The sequence below is a fragment of the Balearica regulorum genome, chromosome Z (genome assembly GCF_011004875.1).
Source record: "Balearica regulorum gibbericeps isolate bBalReg1 chromosome Z, bBalReg1.pri, whole genome shotgun sequence".
Taxonomy (NCBI): Eukaryota; Metazoa; Chordata; class Aves; order Gruiformes; family Gruidae; genus Balearica; species Balearica regulorum.
The window spans coordinates 67,384,169-67,407,524 of record NC_046220.1 but is presented as its reverse complement, the minus strand read 5'-3'; the positions used below and the strand labels follow the sequence as shown (position 1 = coordinate 67,407,524).

The 23,356-nt window shown below is 39.5% G+C and overlaps 1 protein-coding gene across 5 annotated transcripts in view; it reads right to left on the bottom strand.

Annotated features, from left to right (window-relative positions):
• Window positions 1-15,797: 15,797 nt before the first annotated feature.
• Window positions 15,798-23,356, bottom strand: part of SLC38A9 (solute carrier family 38 member 9) — a 50,324-nt gene continuing 42,765 nt past the window's right edge. For all 5 annotated transcript variants that reach the window (XM_075739867.1, XM_075739870.1, XM_075739869.1 and 2 more), the window contains 2 exons: window positions 19,619-19,708; window positions 15,798-17,926 (listed from right to left, as the gene is read on the bottom strand). In XM_075739867.1, the coding sequence (XP_075595982.1) occupies window positions 17,761-17,926; window positions 19,619-19,708 (256 nt within the window). In that variant the 3' untranslated portion in view covers window positions 15,798-17,760. The remainder of the gene's footprint in view (window positions 17,927-19,618; window positions 19,709-23,356) is intronic.

Below are 23,356 nucleotides of genomic sequence, written 5' to 3'. Positions count from 1 at the left end.
TGACACACTGTGCTTTAAACAGGCAGCCATCTACACTGAAACCACTGCGGCAGCAGCTCCCGGTCCTGTACAGTTCAAGGTGGCTTGGGTGCCAGTAGAAGCACAGCATGGGAGCAGACAGAAGCAGAGAGACCCGGTGAGAAGTAGATATGAGGTGTTTTTCCTGGCCCAATTCTTACGCTCCTGCTAGGTGGATGAGCCACCTGATTGCTGCCCATTCAGTCCCACACATCTGGCTCATTTATGTTGAAAAGTCTTCAGAACAGCAATGGTCCCTTACCATGTACATTTCCTAACACGGTGAGTTGAGCCGCCAGACATGACTGTGATACTCGTAAATCATATTCATCCAAAACTACACTCCGAAGCTAAGGCAAAGCTAATATAACCAGAATGGCTATGGAAATATGTCTGTAGGGGGCCTTTTGCAACATTTTTAGTAATGGTATTAGGCTGTTACAGTTGTCAATGTTCCTTTTGTTTGAGCTCAACAAATCTGTGATTATTTTTTTTTCCAGTGAAACTGATCCAAAGGAATTTATTCACAAGTACATAGCATTTTGCTGTTTTCTTAAGACATTATAAATATATTGGATAAAATTCAACCTTGGACACATCTCCCTGTACTGATATAATGCAGTTACAATAGCCTAGCACATAAATAATTGCAACTACAAAAATAAATTATGAGGGAGCTTTGAAAGTGAAATAACAATAGGGAAAATGTCACCAAAACCCTCAAGCTGGCAGAATCAAATAAGGCAAAAAAGAAACTCACTTCAGTATTGAATGTGAAGAACATTTATTTCTTGCATCTCTGAATTATTCTTCATAGAGCATGATCAGGGTCAGTTCCTGCTCAAAACAAAATTAAGGGTGGAGGAGATTCAACCAACAGATAATTGCAACATAAATTATTTAGAATTCCTCTTCAAAGAATTGTATGATTTGTGTCATAATACAATTGTTATCTAATGAAAGCTTTTGCCTCTCCATCTTCTGTAAAATACTACTTGACTCCTTGTGTTCAGAGTTGAACACAAAAAGCTACAGCTGGAGATGCTCCAACATACAGAGCTTCCAGTTACTAAAATCACTTCCTCTTAGTTTGTGTCCTACATGCTGAGCAGGAAACATGGTATTTCACTTTGCTGTCTTGTCCCTTTACATGGATTCACCCTTGTGCCAACAGTAGATTAAGTGCCCTAAGGTACAAGTAATCACTCCTGTAATCTACTGCCAGAGCACAGAATGTCCAGATTATAATTAAGCCCTGACCACTTGGTATTTACTTTTATTACACTAATACCAAGAAGCTCCAGTAAGATTTGAGCCAGTTGTGCTATGTGCTGTACACACTAAAGCCATTGCCTCAAAGACCTCACAGAGCAGGGTGAAAGAAAGAATTATTTTCCACAGCAGCAAAAAGAGCCTTAATTTTGCTTCTGTTCTCCCTGAGGCATTAATCCTGAGAGAGACAAGGAATAAACCTGTCCCATATGAGTCATCTGTGCAGATGAAAGCATAAAAATATCCTCTTATCTCCTGTTTTATCTTTCCCTTCCACATTGCTGCTTCTTTCCTAACTAGAATAATAATAATAAGAGTGAAGTCAGCACTGGGCAAGGATCTGGTAGTGTCTGGAGCACCAGAAGCAGTGGAAGCAGGCAGAAGTCTCGATTGATGTACTCTGGCTCCTGTAGTCAGAGCAAGCACTTGGCAAAGGAGAGGAGAAGGATTATATGTGTCAGAATAATTTTTATGGGACCCAACTCTTCCAGGGATTGTTTCAAATCTGCATAATGCTCTTGAGTGTTAATGCTTGCATTGGGACGTTTGCATTAGCAGATAAATGTGCAAGAACATGTTTCCAGACATCTGCCTAGTGACTGTACATAGGAGCAGTTTGCTGAAACTTGGTCCAAGGTCCATGAGGTCCTTGGGCTCCTGAAATGACTTCCAAGGTTTGTAATAAATTGTGCTGCTGAAGTGTACCGCAGTTAAGCAATTCTCACATGATAGAAACAATGTGTGGTGCACTGCACTAAAACCACTCTATGTTATTTTAACTTTTCAGCCTTTGAAACCGTTCAGAAGAGAACACAAACATACTGAAAAAATTCATACCTACAGATGTTGTGAAAAAAAGAAGAAAACTTGAGATGATGCCCCCAAATTATCACCCTCCCAATACAAGACTTGTTAAGGTATGAGCACTCCCCCAGATTTCCAGGGAATCCTGGTTGAATTGCTTACATCCCTCCAGCAAGGTCTATATGTTTTTAGCCATGTTGGAGCAGCAAGAACTTGAATGTGCAATGCCATAGGGTTAAGTGGTGGTGTCTGGGAGGGAGGGGTTTGTTTTCAGGCACAAAAGGCATTGCAGTGTTGTTGAGTTTCCCTTCCTGGTGCGCACACAGGGCTTGCGTCAGTGTGACTCAACAAACAGGTGGTGTGGGCTTTCAAGGAACTGGGGCTTGAAAGGCAATGCAAGCCATGAGCTAACATATGCCATGTGCCCTGTTTGTTCCCTTCTGCCAGGTGGGGAAGATAGGGCTGCTGTACTGCAGGTAGCTACTGTGAAGATAAACATCACAGAAGTGACAAGAGACTCAGATACTGTCATGGGTATAGATTCAGGGCACAGATTTAGCATGTTCCTTTCTCTGATGCTATTATTATTGTTGTTGTTATAATTATTATTATTATTAATTTCACAAATAATAATATTATCAATCTTAGATAGGTGTTTTTGTTCAGCTGTACTTAGGATTAGCACAGCTGTTAGCTTCCAGACACAAACCCAAATTATTTGATATGATCCATTAAAGTACCAGTGCACTATCATCAGCATTTAAGAGCTAGGATGATTACTGCTATAAACAGCATCTTACAGAACGCACACAAATGATGCAGCCCTGTGCAAGTACAAAAAGCCAGTGTGACAGCTATTTTGTGCAGTATTGGTTTTCAGGAAACAAATACAAGAGCAGAGCGGCCTCATCATAGAATCCTTGCACAAATCAATAGGGCAAAATCTGCTCACTGCATACGTACTTTGGATGACTAAAGCAATTAAGAGGCATAAAAAGGCCATGCAGTTGCTAATAATAGGCAAATGGGGAGTATCCCATCCCAGACTCAGCAGCTGGCAGAGGGTATGTGCTGCAGTCATTTATTATGAACCTGATCTTTGTTTTGCTTAAGAGCCCATGAAGCGTGTGATAAATCAACTTATAGTGGAGCAGCCACGGCAGGTTGGCAGAGGTACCTAGGACTGAATATGCTTTTTATTGCCCAGTTACCTGCAGTCTTAAAAAAATCTTGTAACAGTGAATCAATATAGATGACATAAATTCTGAGTGGCATTTCAACATTGTGTTTCTCTGCTTCTAGCGTAAAAGCTAAGAGGAAAGCTATAAGCAGAAGTGGGAAGGGACATAGTACAGGCAGATAAAGGCAGGTCTATAAAACATATTAGACCTTGTTAACAAGTGACATGTGTGATGCAATGCTATTTTAATATTACATCTGCCAACTATGTCCACAGTATTTTTTTTTCCTATCAAGTTGTTTGTACTGTCCTTGTTTTAAAAAAATTAAATAGTTTTATAAAATGAAAAAAATCCCAGACCTGTTTAAAAATCAGATATAAACTCTATATGGTAAAGAATCTGCATGACTTTATCACATTTAAAGACAACTGAGAGAAATGGTTCTGTAAGGCTGGTGATTAGGAAGATCTCTGAGAGATTGTAGCTTTTGCTGTAAGTCTGCTCCACATGTGTCATGAAGAAGAAGGGGGAACACAAGTTCCCAAATCTCCCATCTCCCAGCTGAGGGCTTTTACTGCCGGACGTGGGCAAGACATAACCTGTCTGCTTACTGGCTGCATTTCAAGGGACACAGGTGTGCTCTGGCTGTTCCTGCTCGACCAGGATCAGCAGGTGACAAAGACTGGAGAACCCCAGTTTTTTGCATCTCCCTTGCTCTCACCTGTGAGGTAGGCTCTGAGCACTCTTGTCACTCCAGGGATGACTGTAGATGCCTGCAGGGTTGGGTCACAGACATTGTGAATATGCCTAAGTGCTGATATCTAAAAAGCCTGTTAGGCATCAAAGACTTTGTGAATCAGACTCAGAATGGACACCGTCACAGAGCTGTCAGTCTTCAGCCCTGACCCTTCCTAAGTGCATTTCTTTACTCTTACTCATCTTTGCTGAGACTTGTTTGCTCAAGTGCTCAATCCAACACATGTAATTGTTCGTCAGACAGGAAGTTTCCCTTTCCTCTGCAGCCTGCTTCTAGCACAACCATATTGTTGATTTTTCTTGCACTTTGATGATGTGGAATACACCTGTATTTAAATGTCTCATAAAAAAGTGCATGCGTGTGTGTATGCGTGCGTGCGTGCATACCTATATTTATCAGATTAAATAAAACTATTTTAATTGTAATTCAGTTCAGCACTAGATTTTAGTGTAAGAAGTAGGAAAAAAAGCCAAGGCAATGTAAGACAAATTATGACATTTGTTAGAGGAAGGGACCTTCTGCCATCAGTGCAGTTCAGAATGGTACCTGGATCCTAAGCCTGCAGAAAGAGGGGTGCAGCTCTGGAGAAAGAGACAACTGTCAGCAGGAGAGGAGGAGAAAGGAAGCAAAGGAAATGCAGAGGCCTCCCCAGCTTGTCTAGTTAATGCAGAGCTCATATGTGATTTTATTAGTGTTAAGAATCATTTTGAAATAGGCAAAGAAGTACTGTATGCACAGTGACGTGAAGGAGTAAGAAGTGGGGTAGCCTCATCTGAAAACATCAGAGAAGTCAGTGAGTGCAACAGCTGAGGTGAAAGGCTCAATGGGTTGCTCCAATAAAGGAGATTAGTGTCAGTTACAAAAGTGTTTTAAATAATGTTTCACAATGGAAGAAAATAGCGGACTGCATTCTGTTGGGTTTTTTGTTTTGTTTTGTTTTTAAACAGGAAGAAAGATGAAAGAGATGGATTAGAGTATGCCAGTATGAAGATCCCAGATAAACTCAGCATTGGTCCTTCAGGCTTTCTCAAATGACATGGCAGGGTATCTAGCACAAAAACATGCTGAGAAAGGTTCAGATTCCAGAAACTGAAATACAGTGACTCATGCATTTCCAAAACAGTGTTATAACAAGTTGCTGTCCAAATTTCCTGCTGCATTATATGTAATGCACGTTCAGTGGTGCTACTGGCACGCTTCCCTCTGAGTCAGTAGTATTGAACCACTGCCCCAATTCAGAGTTAGGCGACCACTGTGCTGCTGGAGCTTCTGTCCTTACAAACAGATGTAAATCCAATGTCCCAATTCCTTGTAGTCATCAGTATCCTTTTACAGATGATAGAGTCTAATCAATCTCTGACCTGATGACCATGTATAAAGATGAGCACTTACCTTTTACATTTCTGTGCTCTCCCAGTTGGTTACAACAATCTTGCAGTTGGAGCTCTGGGGAGCCAGACTCTTAAGGAAAGAGAACAGGAAGCTGGAAGGGAGAATTACTCTATACATGTTGTCTCTTTCTTTCAGCACCTAATGCAATGATATTATATCTTAATGCTACGTGACCTTTCATGTGGATTCTTCTTGCACTATGTGTTTGACAAGCTCTTAAAGGCACAGGAAACCATGAGGAGGGGTTAGGAAGAAGGTAAACTGGAGAGAATGACAAGTACCAGCCTTACCCATCCAGACACGCAGGGATTCACTGATGCCAGGGAGCAAGATAACTTGCTTACTCCACAAGCCCTGGAGTAATCCTCCATGGGGATTTCTCTCAGTTCCTCTCTTTTTTTCTGTCCTGGGTCTTACTACTAAAAAGAGGCATTTTAGTCTTTCGGAAATCCTGACCTGTCTATGAGACATTCGCTGCAGCTTGTAAATGAACTAGAGGAAAGTGCAATAATAAATAATTAGCAGCATTGAGCTTGGACTCAAATGATCATATGCAAATCTGTAGAAACTGCAAAAAGTAAGAAACCAGGCTGCTATCAAAAATTTGCAGATTTCTCTAATCATTAGATGCCATCACAAATATGAAGAAAGAATAACAAAAGCCTCTTTGTTTGTTTTTTTCTTTCCTTTTAATATACTGGTGCTTTCCTTGAACAAAAGACATCACAAGGCTCTACGCGCCTCCCAAATAAAACTTTTGCCCTCTGTAAATATGACTGTTTCATACCATGTGGAAATCTGGAAATAAGAAATTGTATCCTAAAGGCAATTTAATTGAATCGATAGTCTGGCTTGAAGGAATCAAGTTTGAATTTTTCCCAGAGCACATTATTTGTCTGCTGAAATACAGTGAATTTTTCAAAGGTGAGGTGTTGCCTAATGTATGCTGGAAAACCACCTTTGTAGATTTGCACTGAGGCAAGATGGTATTTGAATCTGCTGGAATGCTTTACATATTCATATTGCCTGAAGGCTGGAAACTTTTTATCACCAGCAGAGTAGGACAGATGACAGTAAAGATACAATTCAGGCAATGGAAAATGAGATTAGAACAGTTGTTTTAAACAGTTTTTTAAGCAGTTGACTCAAATTTTCTTCAAAACACTTTTTTTGAATGCAGAAGTCCAGATGTCTTCTGTGGAGATGTACTGATTTGCAGAGTACATTGTACTGGATCCCAGAGACAGCTCAAATAAGTACAGCTTGATCCCTGAATGGACTTTAGATGTAAATATGGAAAACGCAACAGCTTTTCTTAGCTATAATGAGAAGAGTGACATGCCATGTTCCTGCAGCTCAGACTGAGGAGAATAACTCCCTACAGCATTTCCTACAGCATCTCCTTCTCTACAGCATTCTTGCTGGCTAGATCACAATTATTTTTTTAGCAATGATAGTTTCCACAAATCTTACTCTTCGGGATATAACTCTTCCTCCAAGAACCTATCCTGAATGGCAGGGCAGTAAAAATTAGATGCAGTAATGAAGCAACCTACATCTGGTATCTTTTTTAACCTAGTGCTACGAAGTCCAGAAGAATCAGATTATAATCTGGTTTAGTCCTGTCTGAAATATTCCAGATAGACTTCTTGCAATTGTCTATTTTTTTTTGCAATGAACTTTCTACACCACCACTCTTAAAAATTTAGTTGCAAAATCAGACAAGGCGAAGTCGAGAACAGAGCTACTGAAAGATGAGGGAATGACACGGGTGGCTTTTATACTAACACTTAGTTTCTGGTTCTGCAGCTGACAGGATCCATAGGCTTTACTGATGTCTGGAGATCTTTGGGTGTGTGCAGCCACATTCCTGTGCACACAATAGCTGGAAAAATTGCCATCACAGCCTTGGAAAACATGGCTTTTCTTCACAATGACGATTCATTTATATAACCGCAAGTTGCAAACCTAAGACTGCAGTTGGCAACACAGCAAATAATAAGGGATGCTCTACCTTGTGGGATATATTCATGAGTCATATTAAATATAGAGTTATGCACTCACGTTAAATAAGAATATTCATGTACTCCATTACATGACATAGTAAAAAAACCAAACAAACAAGAAAACAGAGAACAATGCAACATGCACACACCCGGGAAAGGAAAAGAAAGGAAACCTGTTGAATAAGTAGTGCTATAAAAAGCAGTAAAACTTTTGCCAGAGACCTTGTAGTCTCCTGCACAGATTTACAATTGTGTTTGATCTTCCTCCTTCAGATTCTCATGGGACCCTTGTCTAGCTTTGTCATTCTTTATTATGAGACTGACATCAGTCAGCTGGTTTGTAGCCAGTTGCACTAATAATAAACTGGCATGGAGATCAGAAATTACTGGAACTATTTGGTCATCTTGAAACTGAAAAAGGAGGACTACTCCAAAACTCTTGAAGGCAAACAAAGACACACTCTTAAATACTGTTTCTATAATAGTTGTTTCACAGCAGAAAAAGTCTACAAAGTTCAACTTGTTTCAGTTTATTTAATGCTATGTTGGCCTTAAGAGTTGTGATGAGGGCCAGGCAACAGACTCTATTACTTCCAAGTGGGATTCATTTAATATTAGCAAACAAAAATTATATATATATTGTTGAGGCCCAAACCTTTAAAAGCATAGAAATAGAAATATAGACATAATTTATTAAGGAGAATGACTTTTCATGTCATATAGCCTACAGCTTTACAAGTAATGTACTCCATTTGTCTCATAAGGTTTATAGTCTAATGTGGAACATTCAGAGACTGCATAAGCTTTTGCGTCAGCTACCCAAGCACAGTGTGTGATGGATTTGCATATTTGACTGCTCCACTTGCACAGTTCTTTTGAAGAAATGTGTCTCTCCTGTGCTGAGGTCATTCGCTTACAGCTTTATAGTTCTAATCTGGCTCCACAGGAGTATGTAGTGCTTTGGGATATCGGGCTGACTGCTTTTGAGTATCTGGCTGAAGTTAGAGCTTGGTGAAGCTTGGGAGTATCTTACTAATACTCTTGTGAGTGGTAAGAAGATGGAAACAATGACACAATGCTTTCCTCTGTCTCTGCACCTCTAGGTTTCTGGGTGGAACTGCACATATCCTGAGGAAGTTTTTGCCATTGCGTGCCATTTTTCTATTAATTTCATATTATTTTTTTCTACAGCTTTGGTGTGCTCAGTAAGGCATCATTTTATCCCCTCTGAAAGTTCCTGAAGTAAGAACAGAAAAGCAGTCTGCAGAGTTATACCAAGTTTAGCAGCGATGATGTACTTGCCAGCTGGAGGGCACGCCCCTTAGGTGTGAATGGCTGGAAACTGGATATAGCCTGGAGCAGCTGCGACTGCGTGTACCTGTATTGTACCGGCCCATCCATGTTTGCTCCCTCCCCTTTACTGCCAGTGGGGAACATACCTCTTGAACTCACTCCATCACAGCTAATACATAACATAAGATCAACATACTCAGAGCTCCAACCATGACATTTCATGGTTCCTGAGAGCCAGCCCGTCAGAGTGACACTTGGTGGACTGGGTATCAAGGTGGCTGCATGACGCAACTGATCACAGCCCAGCATGGGCAAACTTCATGACAAAAAGGTGCAATGTGTACTTTGGGGGTTTGAGCAACAGCAGATAGATGCACCTTATTTGTGTGTCAGGCATACCCAGCAGTGCCCTCTCTAACCAAGTCAGCACTGAAATGTGAGTGTTTAGGTCTTTAGATCTCCAAAAGAGATTCTTTCTACTTGAGTTGCTCGGGTCAGTGGCTCCTCTGCAGACTGGTCACAAGAGAAGAACTTGACACTGATACCGGATAGACAACGCAACTATTTATTCATCTGCTGAAGAAGAAATGTTATCAGGAGTGCTAGAACAGGGACAGCTGGTAGTTAGGTTAAGCAAAACTGCAGTAGTTGCTCTAAAAAGCAGTGTGATACAATGGACAAGCGGTGGGGCTGATGGAGAAGCACATGCCAGAAAACTGAGTTCTGAGTCTTCCGTGACTTTATATATACTTTGGCTTAACATTTTAAAATAAACGTGGTCAAAAAAGTTCACAGCTCCTCTCCAGCTGTCTGCTGGCTTGAGGTTTGTGGCTCTAGTCAGTAATGAAGGTAGTGAACTTCATGGAAATTCACACAGCACTTAGAAAAGGGAGTATCTTTTAAAGACCTGGGACCATTCCTTACAAGTGTTTTTGAAGAGGACAGAGTGCCCTTAGTGCTTTTTTCTTCCCCAGAAATACATGACAGCATCTACACACAACAGATTATTCACCAAATTTAGCAAGTTCAGCGTGGTGCATACTTTCCGTGTGGTTCAAGTGCTATAAAATACTCCACAGAGAAACACTGTTGACAAATAACTAACAGGCAAAGTACATAGGGGAGCAACAATGCAACTACACACAAATCCCAGAGTGCTTGTAAATTTTTACTCGAGGAGTCAAAGAAAAGCAAGACCCACCCTGGGATTAAATAGCCAGCTGAGGGTACTTCAAAGGTATTCTGTTTTTTCCTGTATCAGTTATCATTGCACAAAAAAAAAAATTAAAAAAAATCAGACTGCTTCCCACTTATATTTTCTGGGGGTTTTTTTGTACTTACCTTTTTGGTGAGTTCTTTTTAAAGGTAAATCTCTTATATCACACTCAACAATACAGCATATGTACTGTGATGCAGGTCCGACTGCACCTGAATAACAGCTGCTGAAGTATACCCAGCTTTTTGCATGAAAAGCTGAGTCCTGCTGTTTCTGATGGAATCTTCCCCTAACTGCCAAAATCTTTTCAAGAGCAATTTCTTCAAGTTCTGAATCAGTGCCCATTGAAAGCAAAGGGAAAGATTCCTATTGATGGCAGCTGGCCCAAGTAAGCCAGAGGTCTAGGCTGCCCTTGCCAGAAAATTTTGTTTATGTGCATTTTGATGACTTTTAAATCTTCTCTTTTTGTAGTTGTCTTTCTTATGGATCTTATTTTTCAGTGAATTTTTTCCAGACACTTCACATACTGGATAAAGCGGGGCTGATAATGTTTCTATCCCTGAATCAACACAGAAGATCATTTTATCAGATTAATTTTTAAGATACCTGCTTTATTCAGGGTGAACTGGGAAACACACGCAATGTTAAAACATTCTGCCGTCCAATGGCCTGATTTTCCCTGTATAAACACATGGGATGAAGGTAAAAGACTCAGTCATTTGCTAAAGAAAACGGTGCGGTGCCCTCACAATAAAACCATAGAAGCCAGGTTTTTAACAAGTTTACCCAATGGTTGAAGTTTACTCACAGTTTGGCCTCGGAGGTAAGTATAGACATTCCAGTGTGGATGGGGACTGGGGGCAGATTTCACTGTGGAAAGAACTGGGACAGTCTCAGTCTCATAAGCTCCCAGGGAAGGCATGGGAGCCTGTGGTCACGTACATACTCCTTTGATGCCGCTACATGGCAATTTATTACCAAGGTGCAAATCAGGTGAACAAACCTGTCTGAAAGGGGCTCATTGGGGCATCTGTGTTATCTACGAAAACAGACAGGAAAGGCATGAAAAACTGTGCACCTTTAGGTAAGAGTTTATTTCTGGAGGAGCTCTAGCCCATCATTTAATGCAATTGCTATGATGGGGTAGTTGGCTGCCTGCAGAAAATAAATGATGTCTGTGGTATAAACAAGTGCACTCAGAGTGCAAAGACTGTCATCTTCTGGCTTTAACTAAACTTGTTTTCTTCTGGAGTAGGAGCAGGAACAGTATATGCAGTCACAACTCACTGTTTTCATAGACCAATATTGGTTTAGGCCAGATTTCTGGTAGTTTAAAAAAACCCAACACAACCCCCCCCCCCCCCCCCCCCCGGATTAAGACTAGCAAATTTTGTTACACCTTTGACATACCAACTAATTATTCAGAGAAGAAATCAGAACTAGCTGGAGTTTGGCTATTAGAGGTTACCCCTATCTTCTCACCCCTTTGGTGTATGATATATCAAGAGGAGAGACAAGATAACACTTAGACCTGAACTACCACTAAACTAAAAATAGTTAGGGAGTTTGTGGCACTGTGAAGAAATGTGAAGTGATTTCAAGGGCTGAATAAATCTAGTCTCAGGAAGAAGACAGCGGTCTTCCCGGGCAATGGTAACTTTCACAGAGGCAGGATGTGATCTTTTGCCCATTGTTGTCAATCTGGCTGCATCCTAAATAGCAGCTCTATTTCCATAACACAGGACTTCAGTTATGCAAATCCCCTCTCTCAAGCCAAAAGACTGCAGACAAGATAGGTGAGATTCAGCCTTCTCTTAGTAAAGAGCATTACGCTTCTACAGGAGAAGAGATGCCTAATTAACATGAGCTCTCCCAAATCCCAAACCCACAAAGTCAGCACAAAACATCAGCAGGAATCATCTTCATTGCCTCTGCCACCCTGTACCAGCCCAGACCCCTTGAACTCTTACGCTGGAAGGTGAAGGGATGTCCCCGAGTTTGCTTATGCTAACTTAGTATCCTGACCTGGGCTGTTACTACACATCTGTATGCAAAAACGTAGACACTGAGGAGATAAATTAAAAAAAACCAGCTTCAATACAAAATGGCCTCCCCTCTCCTCCCACAACCAGCCTGTAATTTGAATGCTCTGTGGCAATTTCGTAATACAATCTCCTTTTGCTCCAAGAGATGAAGCCAGCTGGGCAGTGGGGACAATGTCTCTGTTTGGTGTGGCATTTAGTATCTAGCCTGGAACTCAATGTGAAGGCATTTCTCCTCCCCTCAAATTGCAGCTGAATGACTTTGCTGTGTTGATTCGAAATGACCTAACTAATCTCAACTTCCTCTAACAGTTTAATGAAATGTCAGAAGTGAACAAGGTCCACGGAATTGAAAAAAGAGCATTCAAACAACAATGAAAAGAAACACATGGACAGCAGTTTTTAAACAGTCTTTGGGCTATTGGAAATAATTCAATGAGCTTTAGCCAAGCTGCAATATAAACATACTAAGAAGGGACAAAAAAATGTTTATATAAAGACATATTTTTCATCTGGACTGTTTAATTTACTTCAGGATTACAAAAAGGAGGTATATGGCAAAAGCCACAAGTAGGTAAATTTGAAAAAAGAGAAACCTTTCCTGCCCCACTCAGATCAGTTAGTGTTTGGAAATACAAACCACAGAGCAACAGTTATGTAGCACTGGTTCCACCATCTGAAATTACAGGAGTGAGAGGTAGAGAGGATCTGGCAAGTTGAGTCCTGTTCCTTTCCAAGAAAAGTTTAATGGTTTCTCAACTGCAGAAGAAATTACATATGCTGATCATGGCTCCAACCTCACAGAATACCAACTCAGAGGGAAAAGCTTACACTGCACTCCCCCATCAAGCACAGTACAATAAGCTAAAACAGACGTATCACCACTTTGCCTACCATTAATATTTTACTTCCTATTAGGAAGTTACCGAGAGCTCTGCTAAAATAACATTTTCATGACTGCAGAGCCCCCAGATTTCATGAACTGCCCATGGAAATGAATATCTGCTTCCAACTGAAGGTGAGGGGGACACTGTTTTGCTGGTACAAGCTATTACCAAGCCCTAATCCTTTTCCCCTTATTATTTTTCCTCAGGTGCCTTCATCTCCATTATAATCATGACAGATGTTTACTGCAGTTGTCCTCTGGAGCAGAACATCCTGAAACGCAAAAATATGTTTTCCAGAGGCTGCCCTATCTCTCACTTCCATCACTGCCACTTCGCTGCAGAACACAGCCATCGCAGTATCAGTCTAGCTGTACGTACAGAGGAGTCTCTGGACTTCCCAGAATGCAGACTGTCTATCAGAAATTCAACCATTTCAGTTACTCCAGGAAGTCTCTCCTCTTTCCTGTGGTAGCTCCAGCATTCAGTTATACCGTTGCTGCCTCTCTGCTTTCTGCTATTATGCCATGCTGGACAGATGTTCACGGACACGGGCCACAAAGGAGTTTTAAGCAACCTTAGGGCTGACTGCACATTCTTGTTTATTAATTAACATTTCCCCAAAGTCCAGCACTCAAAGTTAGAAGGTGCCAGGTCTGCACAACGATAGGGAACCAATTACTGTTACAACCTTTGCACTGTCAAGCTGACACCCTATGGAAAAAAAAGTTAAGTGACCACGTAATCAAAAACCAACTGCTGTGTGCAAACCTGGTGGAGGAGAGGGCAGTCTAGAGGTTGAGTGGACAAATTGTCAATCCAACAAAGTGTTCAGCATTGCAACCAAATATCATTATCTTTACATGGTTTTGTATGTGGAGTTCAAAAGGTTGAACTTTTAAGAAAAAAGGAAATGGTACATAAAATGTCCTCCCTGAGCCTGTCCATTTAAATGATGCAACATTTGAATCCTGAATGCTCATTTTTACTGTGAAGATCATTTGAGCTACAGGATTTAATAGATTAACATCATATTATTAATTCAGACAGAACAGGAAAAACTGATTCGTAGGAACAGATGCAGCTGTGAGTGACTGGAAGAACAAGGGGAAACTGAAAGCTAATAAGCACAGAAGAGATTCTGATGACTGCTAGAAGCTGACAGGAAGAATCTGGGCCACGATAACATTAAGAAACTGGAACAGCTGATGCTAGGCAATTACAGAGGAGGCAATGAGGTTAGTACAAGCATGGTTATGGAGAAAGTAATTCTTTCTCTCGCCATGGCAGAAGGCAGACATAAAAGTCCCATCATCTGTCCTTGTCCTTAGAAAGTACAACTACTTTTGTTCATCACAAAGCTCCCACTGAAAAACTAATCCCTTGTTTTTGGTGTTCAGACTGTGTGTAATCACCCACAGACACGTCCACAACTTCACCACACAGGCATGTCCACAACTGCTCTTGGAGCTTCCTGGGAATTTCCCTGGCTACTGATGCTTTGGCAATGTCTAAAGGTCATGCTGGGTTAATGCCATACATATCTTGAGATCTAGATTTTAGCTTGATGGTATCAGCACAGATGACTACAGCTGCTTGAGCCTCATGCAATGAAAACTTCAGTTTGCATCACAGAGTTACCACATAACACGGAGGGCTGGATGTTCAGAGTGCAATGAGGTAGGGCTGGTGCCAACAAAGAGTCTGGTACTGTTGTCAAGAAAACCTTAAGACTCCTACCCAATGCCCAGAGCTGACAGTATTTCACCTCACAGCTTACTGCAGCAAAGCTCAAATGTAAAGACAGAATTCAGCATTTCCAGTAGAAATTATTTTTCTTCTATGAGAAGGTAATAAACAACATTTTGCAATACACCATCAGGCCCAGATATTACTTTTTCTGCTCCACTAAATCACCTGATGATTTGCTGAAATGGAGAACACAAGGAATTAGAGTTAGCTGGCCATCACTGCAGGTCGCATGAGCAAGCAAGATGAAGTGTGCATTTGTGGAGAACTACATTTTGTACTTGCATGAAAACAGACACTGCAATCTACTTCTGGTCTTTTAGACCATTTAAATTGCCATTTAATTTTAAAATATTACTTAACTTAGGATGTGAACTGTTGACAAAGAAAAAAACCCTGAAAATGCCACTCTACTTACACACTCCTAACTTACTTCTGACACTTGTGAATATCTCAACTGCATGTAGTAAAATAAAAAAAATACTTATAAGAAAATGTACTTTGGGTGATGACAGTGTAATGAAATATTTGTTATCACTTACTTATCAATTTATAGTTCAAAGCTATTAAAGACCTGTATAAATAAACAGTGCAGCAAGAACCTACCTCCGTAACCCAGAGCTAAAACAGGCTTTTAGAAAGGTACAGTATAATTTCCTTCTAAATATTAACTCAGATCATTGTACATTGCACAACTGGAAAAGAGACAAACAGATATAAAATGCAGTTAAGACATTTCACTGTGAACTCTGTCTCACTTGAGAATTTTTGTTGAGCTACTAGATCCTAACTGAATTTAATTCTGCTAAAATCAATGGGCATTTTACTATCTGCTTCAATGGCAAGGACTTAATTTATGGAATCATATCCAGATGGAACATGGGAGGCCATAATTAAACTGAAGTACCTGCACTCAACAGGGTTTGTACCTAAATTAAGCACTGAATCTATAATAAATAAATAATCTATAATAAATGTGAATGAGCCAATGAAGCTTGATATCCTGCATCTTTTATCCTTTCCTTTTGGTGTTCAAGTACTTCTGTATCAAATAACTGTGGAGCATTTAGCAACACACTACAGTTGGGGAACTGTAAATTTGTAAAATTTGTTGGGAAGAAGAGGAAGTTTGTTGGAAAGTAAAAAAAAAAAAAAAACCAAACCAAACAAACCACAAAAAACCTCAAACAAACCAAAACCAGGTTTAATTGGTGAAATACACTGCTGAGAACGTTGAGGGAATGTAGCCATCAAGTTACATACAGTGATGACTACCTAGACATTCAAGGAAGTATTTTATGGGAGAGGTCAGACTCAATTCCTAAAAAGCAGATGTGCTGGCCAGTGCTAATGGTGTCAGCACTGCAAGATACGCTCACTGTCAGGTAGTGAAAAGGGTGCAGACATACCCGAGAGAATTAGGAAACCAAGCTGTGGAATATAAGAGTATACACAAGGAAAACAACAAGGATGGGGCAAATACTTCTCTCTAATGCAGAACAGATGATGGATGCCTTCTACAATTCTGATTTAAAGGCACAAAAATTTTCACAAGAAAAAAAGAGAGACTCTGAAATGATAATTATATTCTTCAGATAATATTCCAAACCTGTATGATCTTGTATTTCATACAAAACAAAGGACATTTATACAAGTCAGTGTGCTTTACACAGTTTGAAGAGCCTAACTCAAATACTGGATTTACGTCATTACTACAAAAATTCACATAATTTCCCAGACAAGCATGGCAGATTATCTAGGTTACGCTTTTCATTGTCTTTCTGATGAAAATATGAACTCTTACCCTGCAATGTAATTATCTTCACCAACTCAACTCCTAACTTCAGAAATATTGCATCACTCCAACTTTTTTCCTCTTTTACTTACTTTGGAATTTAGCATTTCTCAGAGTCCTCTTTCAATTATTCTACATTCTTTGATTATTTTAATACACTGAAATGCTGTACAAAGAGGAGTTTTTACTCTCTCTCCAACCACAAAAGATGACATTCCACTAGCATCTGGCAACTTAATTATTGCGTGTTTTGGGTTAAGACAGTCTCACAGACGGTAGGTGAAGGAAGGTTTCTGTATGCTTATGCATGTACATCCTCTTAGTGAACAAGAAGTTAAAAAAAACCCCTACAACAAAACCCTTCCCAGATTCTTCCACCTTCTGTTAGGAATTATCTAAAACTTACATTATTTTAGTCCACAATGTTGAAGAGTGCTACCTTGGTGTCTCTGCTCACATCCAAAATGTTTAGAGTAATGTACTGGAAGAGCATAGTGAGAGAACACTAGAGTAAGACCCTGCAAGGGAGTCTTGAACATTGTATCCAACATGCATCGATAAAACCACATGCAACTCCTGACAACACAACTTCACAGCACACAATAGCCCAGTTAACAGAGTTGAAGTGAGGTCAAGCCTGGAATTCTAATTTTAATTGTCTTATTCTATTTTTTTTTCCTTTTGACTTTTTTCATTGTAAGATCACAAATAACTTGTGTACATATTGGTTCTGAATAAAACACTGAGACATGAGTTTATTGTTTCTCTTAGTTGGAATTTCCTAGAGGAAAAATATTGCCAAAACAATTTAATAGCATATTCAAAATTAGGCGTGCATTTTGACCCAAATTACTATAAATTAACCTAAAAAAAAAAGGAAAGACAATCATTTCTCCCTTTTCCAGGGAAATAACTGCATCAAACAAGCATTTCAAAAAGTCACTGAACAATACTGTGAAAGCATGTTTGTTAATAAAAGGTAAGGACAGTTCCTCTGGAGGAAAGAGGAGTTCTAAGGTCCGAGTCTAAAAGCTGTGTGTTTTGAGAAGTGTGCTGTAAAAAGTTAAAATATTTGAGCTTCATTAATCTTTGATGTACGTTCAACAAAACCAGAACTACGTCACTCAAATCTGAACCATTTCATTTCTCATAAAATTGTGTTTTTAGAGGAGCAAGACAGGTTTCCTGTCAAGCGCTTGAAAGATGTGTTTTGAATTTGTTTCAAAGGTGCAGCTTTTCTCAAAAAGATCATACTGAAGACTGTTCGTTCTCATGCATGACAGTGTTGCTCAAGGCTGTTGCCAAATGTCACAGTACCACTTGTGACAGCCACAGGGAGAAGGGGGAGTTTTCACAATAGGAATTGTGCAATCAGATTAGCCAGTCCAAGGAGGATTATAAGGATGTGAATGATCAATGCTGGCCACGTCAGCTGCCCAGCACGATGCAGGGAGATCACGTAGATGAGGGACGGATACACAAACACAAATGCCAGACCACATGTTGCTCCAGAGTATCTGAGGAAAGGGAGGGAGAGGGGAAGAAGAAAAGGAAAAAAAAAAAAAAAGAATGGAAAAAAAAAGAAAGAAAAATGTTTTGTGTTAACTCTTATTTCTTGTTGTCATTTTTCCCCCTCAAACCAATGAGCAGTCTGGCTGAACAATGACTATCTGCAGTCACTGTTCATCAGTTTCTGTTCCTTGCTGTCCTTACCTCCTTCACTGGCATTTAATTATCCCCCTCTGCATTGCTCAGCCCCCAGCCTCCCTGTACCTGAACTCTGACAAGCCCCTGATGTTTCAGTCACATCCCCAAATGCTTCTGGGGACCGACTCCCATGCAACAGAAAAAGACTGGACAGTGCATCCTTTGTTAGGCAGCCTTTACTGTCAGAACTGCAAATCTCATTGCACCCCAGCCATCTGAGGACAGATGTTAAAGCATGTTAAGCATAGAAATGCTCCTGAATCTGCAACTTTTAATTTATTTAAGGAGCTCCTAGCAAATCATTCCCCAGACCTGAAAAGATCAACATGCCCTCCTGGTAACATGATCAACCGCAGCAAGTGAAACATTTAACTGCTCTTTTTCTAAACACTCCCTGCTTACCAAACCCTTCTCATTATTTTCCCCTACTGTGAGTTTCCACCTACTAAGCTATACTGCAGCCAAATGTGCATTATTAACTAACAGCATATTTTATTTCAAATATTTGAACATTCCTTTTAGACAGAGGAAACATCATAATACATGAAAAGAGCAAATACTTAATTTAGACTATATATAGACAATTTATCAGCTGGAAATTCACTGTTCAAAATGTTTGGTTACTATGCATAGTATGAACACATTAGCAGAGTTCAGGACCAGTTAGCAAACAGAGAAATGTATGGCAAGATATTTATTTGGAATTAATAACTACATCACCTCTATTACTGGAATACAAAAATTTTCACTAAAAGGAGAGGCAATAAAAAAAGGAAATGGAAAAAAACCTCAAAGATCAGCCACTGAACACAAGTAAGTTATTTTGCTACTCCAGTCAGACCCAAGCCTGTCATTCTGGTTTTATAATTGCAGATTTCTATATTTTTAAACACTTCCCTCTCCTGGTTGCTGTAGGAAAGATGCAAACTATGAATAAATGACAATGATTACAAACACGGTGTTGTAAAATGTAGAAAATAAAACTCATTAGATTATTTCCTCTTTCTCAATTAGAGAAATTCTAGGTGTTTGTTAACATGGTAAATTTAAGATATAACTTAGAAGGACAACTTTTATGTCACTTTTCCCTTTAAAGTTACTTGCTTTCTTTTATTTTCATCATGGACTTTCAAAATGGCTTCAAATGGTCTTAACACAAAACAAAAACTTGAGAGAAGCCACACAATAACCAAGCAACTTCTCTACTGCCACCATATGCTTTCATGTGTATAGTTAGAAGGTCCTCAGATACAGCTCCAATGAATCTTGGGGAATCATCCCAATCACCTTGGATACAGAGGCACAATTACAGATAGTGGCTTGTCAGAACTTTAAAAGAGCTGGTTGTTTATATCTCTAAATCATTATTTACAACTTAAAAAGGTATAAGCCTCACAAAATATAAAGATACAATTACCTGCACTCATACTGTTCCTTTTTAATATCAAGAGGTAAACATGCAGCAACATCACAGGCAAGTTCACTGTGCAAGTACCACTCACCTTATGATACCTCCTATATTTGGATAAAATCTTGCCATTGCTACTCCAGCTCCTACAATTGCTATGTTCAAGATGAGCACGTGGAAAACACTACAGGGAAGTAAGGAAGGAGTGTTAAAATCTATGCTGTATTTATTACAAAATACCACCATTATTCTTCATTTACACTAACATTTAACTGGTACATGGATGGTGTTTCCATTTGCACAACTCAGTCTATTCAAGCTAATTAATTTCACAGCAAAAGTAACATCTACTGAATATTCAGAGTGCCAAACTCTAAATACCTAGTGTTTTGACTCAAAATATTCTTAAGGAGTAAGTATGTGTAACTTGGCAGTTGTTCTGAAAAACACCACACGTGGTACTCAGCACTCAAGTATTTCAGATGCGTATTCAAATACCAAAGAAACAATACTGTATAACTTAATTCCCATAAGAAAGAATTAGCTTGTTCAGAGAATGATCTGAATTGCTCAAAGTGAACTAATGGAAACCAGAAGAAAGGAAAAGACACATTGAGTGGAAAACATTACATAGAATAGTAGGGGGGAATTACACCTTAGAACTAATGCAATTTGATAGAGGACAAACAAGTAGAATGTTGGACATCATTTAATATATGACCTCTATACTGTTTATGCTGGAATTTTTTGTTGAATTTGTTTTTACAAATAATTTCCTGTTGCTTTCCTCTCTGCATTGAGGATGAAAAAAACCGGTGATTTTCTGTTCTACAAAAGCAACTTTTACTGCATCAGACAAACTCAGTTTAGTTATGCACAGAGCTGAGACTCAGGGAGAGTATCACTTTTCTTTAGAGAATATGAAATGTGGGCATATTTTAACATAAGGTAAAGTCAGGAAATATAATAAAAAACTGCGATATTTTGGTCACGCATCTGTTTCTATGAAAGGAAAAAAGAATTCACACACAGGAGACATACATTTACAGGTTTTGTTTATCTTCTGGAGGATTTGATTCCTTAAAATAAACAAAATCTGAAAGCCAATGCTATTTTTTTCTGTACTGTAGAAAGTATCTGTATTACAGAAGATGTCACTAACTAACAAGCTTTTTAAAAGGGACCACTTCCATGGCTGAAAGGCTGGCTGACAGTTTCCAAGTTAGGAAGAAAGATTAGACCCGTAGTCTCATTACAGTTTAGGGGAACGGAGGTACTTTAAACACAAACGACTAATTTAAGATACAGATTATTTCTAATGTTCACTCTTAAAAATTAATTCCAAAAAGACAGAAATAATATCTTTAATTTTGTACATGACATTTTAACAGTGGTACAAGAGGTGCACCTCAGAGACTGAAGAAAGCAGAGGAAATACAACAGCTGAAACATTAACAAAAACATAATTGGATATAAACCTGGTAAAACTCCAAGAATAAAAATAAAATCCCAAGAATCAGACTTATTAGGGAAAGAAGCATCAAACACTTACTGCTTCTCTAACCTGTTAAGGAAAGCCAATTAACTAAACTGTTCACAAAAAAAGCGTTTGTCATTAAAAATTATTTCCTCTCTCCTCACACACACGGCAGATTGCAAATCTTACTGTCAGATAGCACAACTGAAGCCAAAAGCTTATGAACACAGAGAACGATGGCACTTCTTCCATTCTTTTTTTGCTGAGATACATTTTTTAGCAAGAGGGATTCAAAAGAGTGCAGGTTTTGCAAATTTGGGACAGTTCAGAATATTTTAGAGGAAAACCTGAAAAAGTCTTAAGTATTTCATTCTGACAGCCTTTAAAACGTAAGTGATTTTGTAGTTCAAAGTTGGTGATTTTGAAAAAATTAATTCTAGCTTCTTATAACTTCAAAGCAGTGCATGTGTGTGTTTGATGTGAAGTGAAACATTTTTCAACTTCTTGGTCTGGGAAAAAATGATTGGGTTGGGGGGGTGGGAATATGTTTTGGCTCAATTGAAAACAATAGTCTCAAAATGCTGAAGCCTCCAAAACAATTCAGTACTTGCAGAGTAGTGCTCTACAGTTTTAATTGTTACAATTAAGCAGGATCTTCAAGAACAATACCAAAATCAAAAAGTCTGAAATGGATTTAAATCCTTCTGTTTTAATTTCTCCCTTGAACATCCTTGCTCCTTTTTCTAGGTTTTTGAAACAGCCTGAGTTGTAACCATATTACTGGACAACAGATGTTTAACCTGCAAACCCTTTCTTTTACCTAGGCAGATACTGATAGTTCATCTCAGCTCCAAGACAGCAAAAAGCTTCATTCTTAATGAAGAGAAAGGCATTATCATTTAGAAATCAACTATCATTCTCCGTAAAGAAGAATCTGATATCTAGGGCTACTAGTAGCTGTATTATTTGAGATAGTATTTTTCATAAGCCTCTAAGCTTCATGGCTAAACACCTGCCTGCCGATGGAAAGTGGTGAATGAATTCCTTCTTTTGCTTTGCTTGCATGCATGGCTTTTGCTTTACCTATTAAACTGTCTTTATCTCAACCCATGGGTTTTGTCACTTTCACTCTTTTGATTCTCTCCCCCATCCCAAGGAGGGAAGTGAGCGAGCGGCTGTGTGGGGCTGAGCTGCCGGCTGGGGTAAGACCTCGACACCCATGCCAGGGCTGGACTGTCCAGCCGGGCAGCCTGATTAGGGTTGCTGCTCTGAGGCACCAGTCTGATTGCCTCAAGGAGGCTATAATTCACAAAAGAGGCACACCCACAGCAATCCAAGTGTGGCACATGGAGCTCCATCTTTTCTGTCCTCAGTCTCAATATTCTCAGTGGAGCAGATGAAGACTCTAGCTCTTTTCTATGAAGGGAATCACTGCTCACCTGCAAAATCCCACAATTGCACAAAAAAATAGTAGAGAGGAGGGGAAGAAAAAAAAATCAAGCTTTTCCCTAAGTCCTTCCCCCACTCCCCCCACCATTGCAAGGTTTACCTTTCGGATTGACAGAGTCAAGAAACAACCTGGTATACCAGAAGATCACTAGAAGGCTTGCTCTATCAAGTTCTCTCCTGTGAAAGTGGTAGTCACAGTTAAGCCACTGAAGGACAGTGACCACATATATCTAATGAATTTCAGCATCCTCCAAGTAAGAATCACATTGAAAACTGTGAAACCAAACCCTAGGGCAGAGGACTGAAACTGATCTTAAATCCCCTCAGGTCAGATGCAAGGAAATTAGAAGTGCTGGACTCAGCATGGAGTCACAGGGTGAACACACACAATAAGGGAAACAGGAAAGCAAGGAAAAAAGCAAAACAGGATCATTTAAATGAGTTTTGAAAGGTGACTGTATCTAAAAATGCATCTTCTTCCTGGAAATCTCACTCAAGTGACATCGGTCAAAAGACTATGAATCATAGCAGTTAAGAAGCAAGACAGAAGTTAGGTGAAAAGCAGATAACTAACTACACATGCAAACAGCAGAAATGTATTTCATTGCATCAGAAGACACACATCTGTGGGAGAACTGGCAGGTCTGCTGGGCTACCATGGAGTAAAGGGAGGACAATCTTTAAGGAAAGCCAAGTGGTTTCTGTCCATCAGCTTATTTAACCTCTCAGAACAGAAGAGATGTTGAAGTTTTAAAAACTGAGCAGATGACTGTACAAAGCATTTTATGCACAGCATAGAATTAATCAAGGGAATCCTCTGTTCACAAATATCACTGTAGCCAAAAGCCAACAACAATAATTAAAAAATTAGCTTTCTGTACAGTTAAGAAGATCCAGTCACGTAAG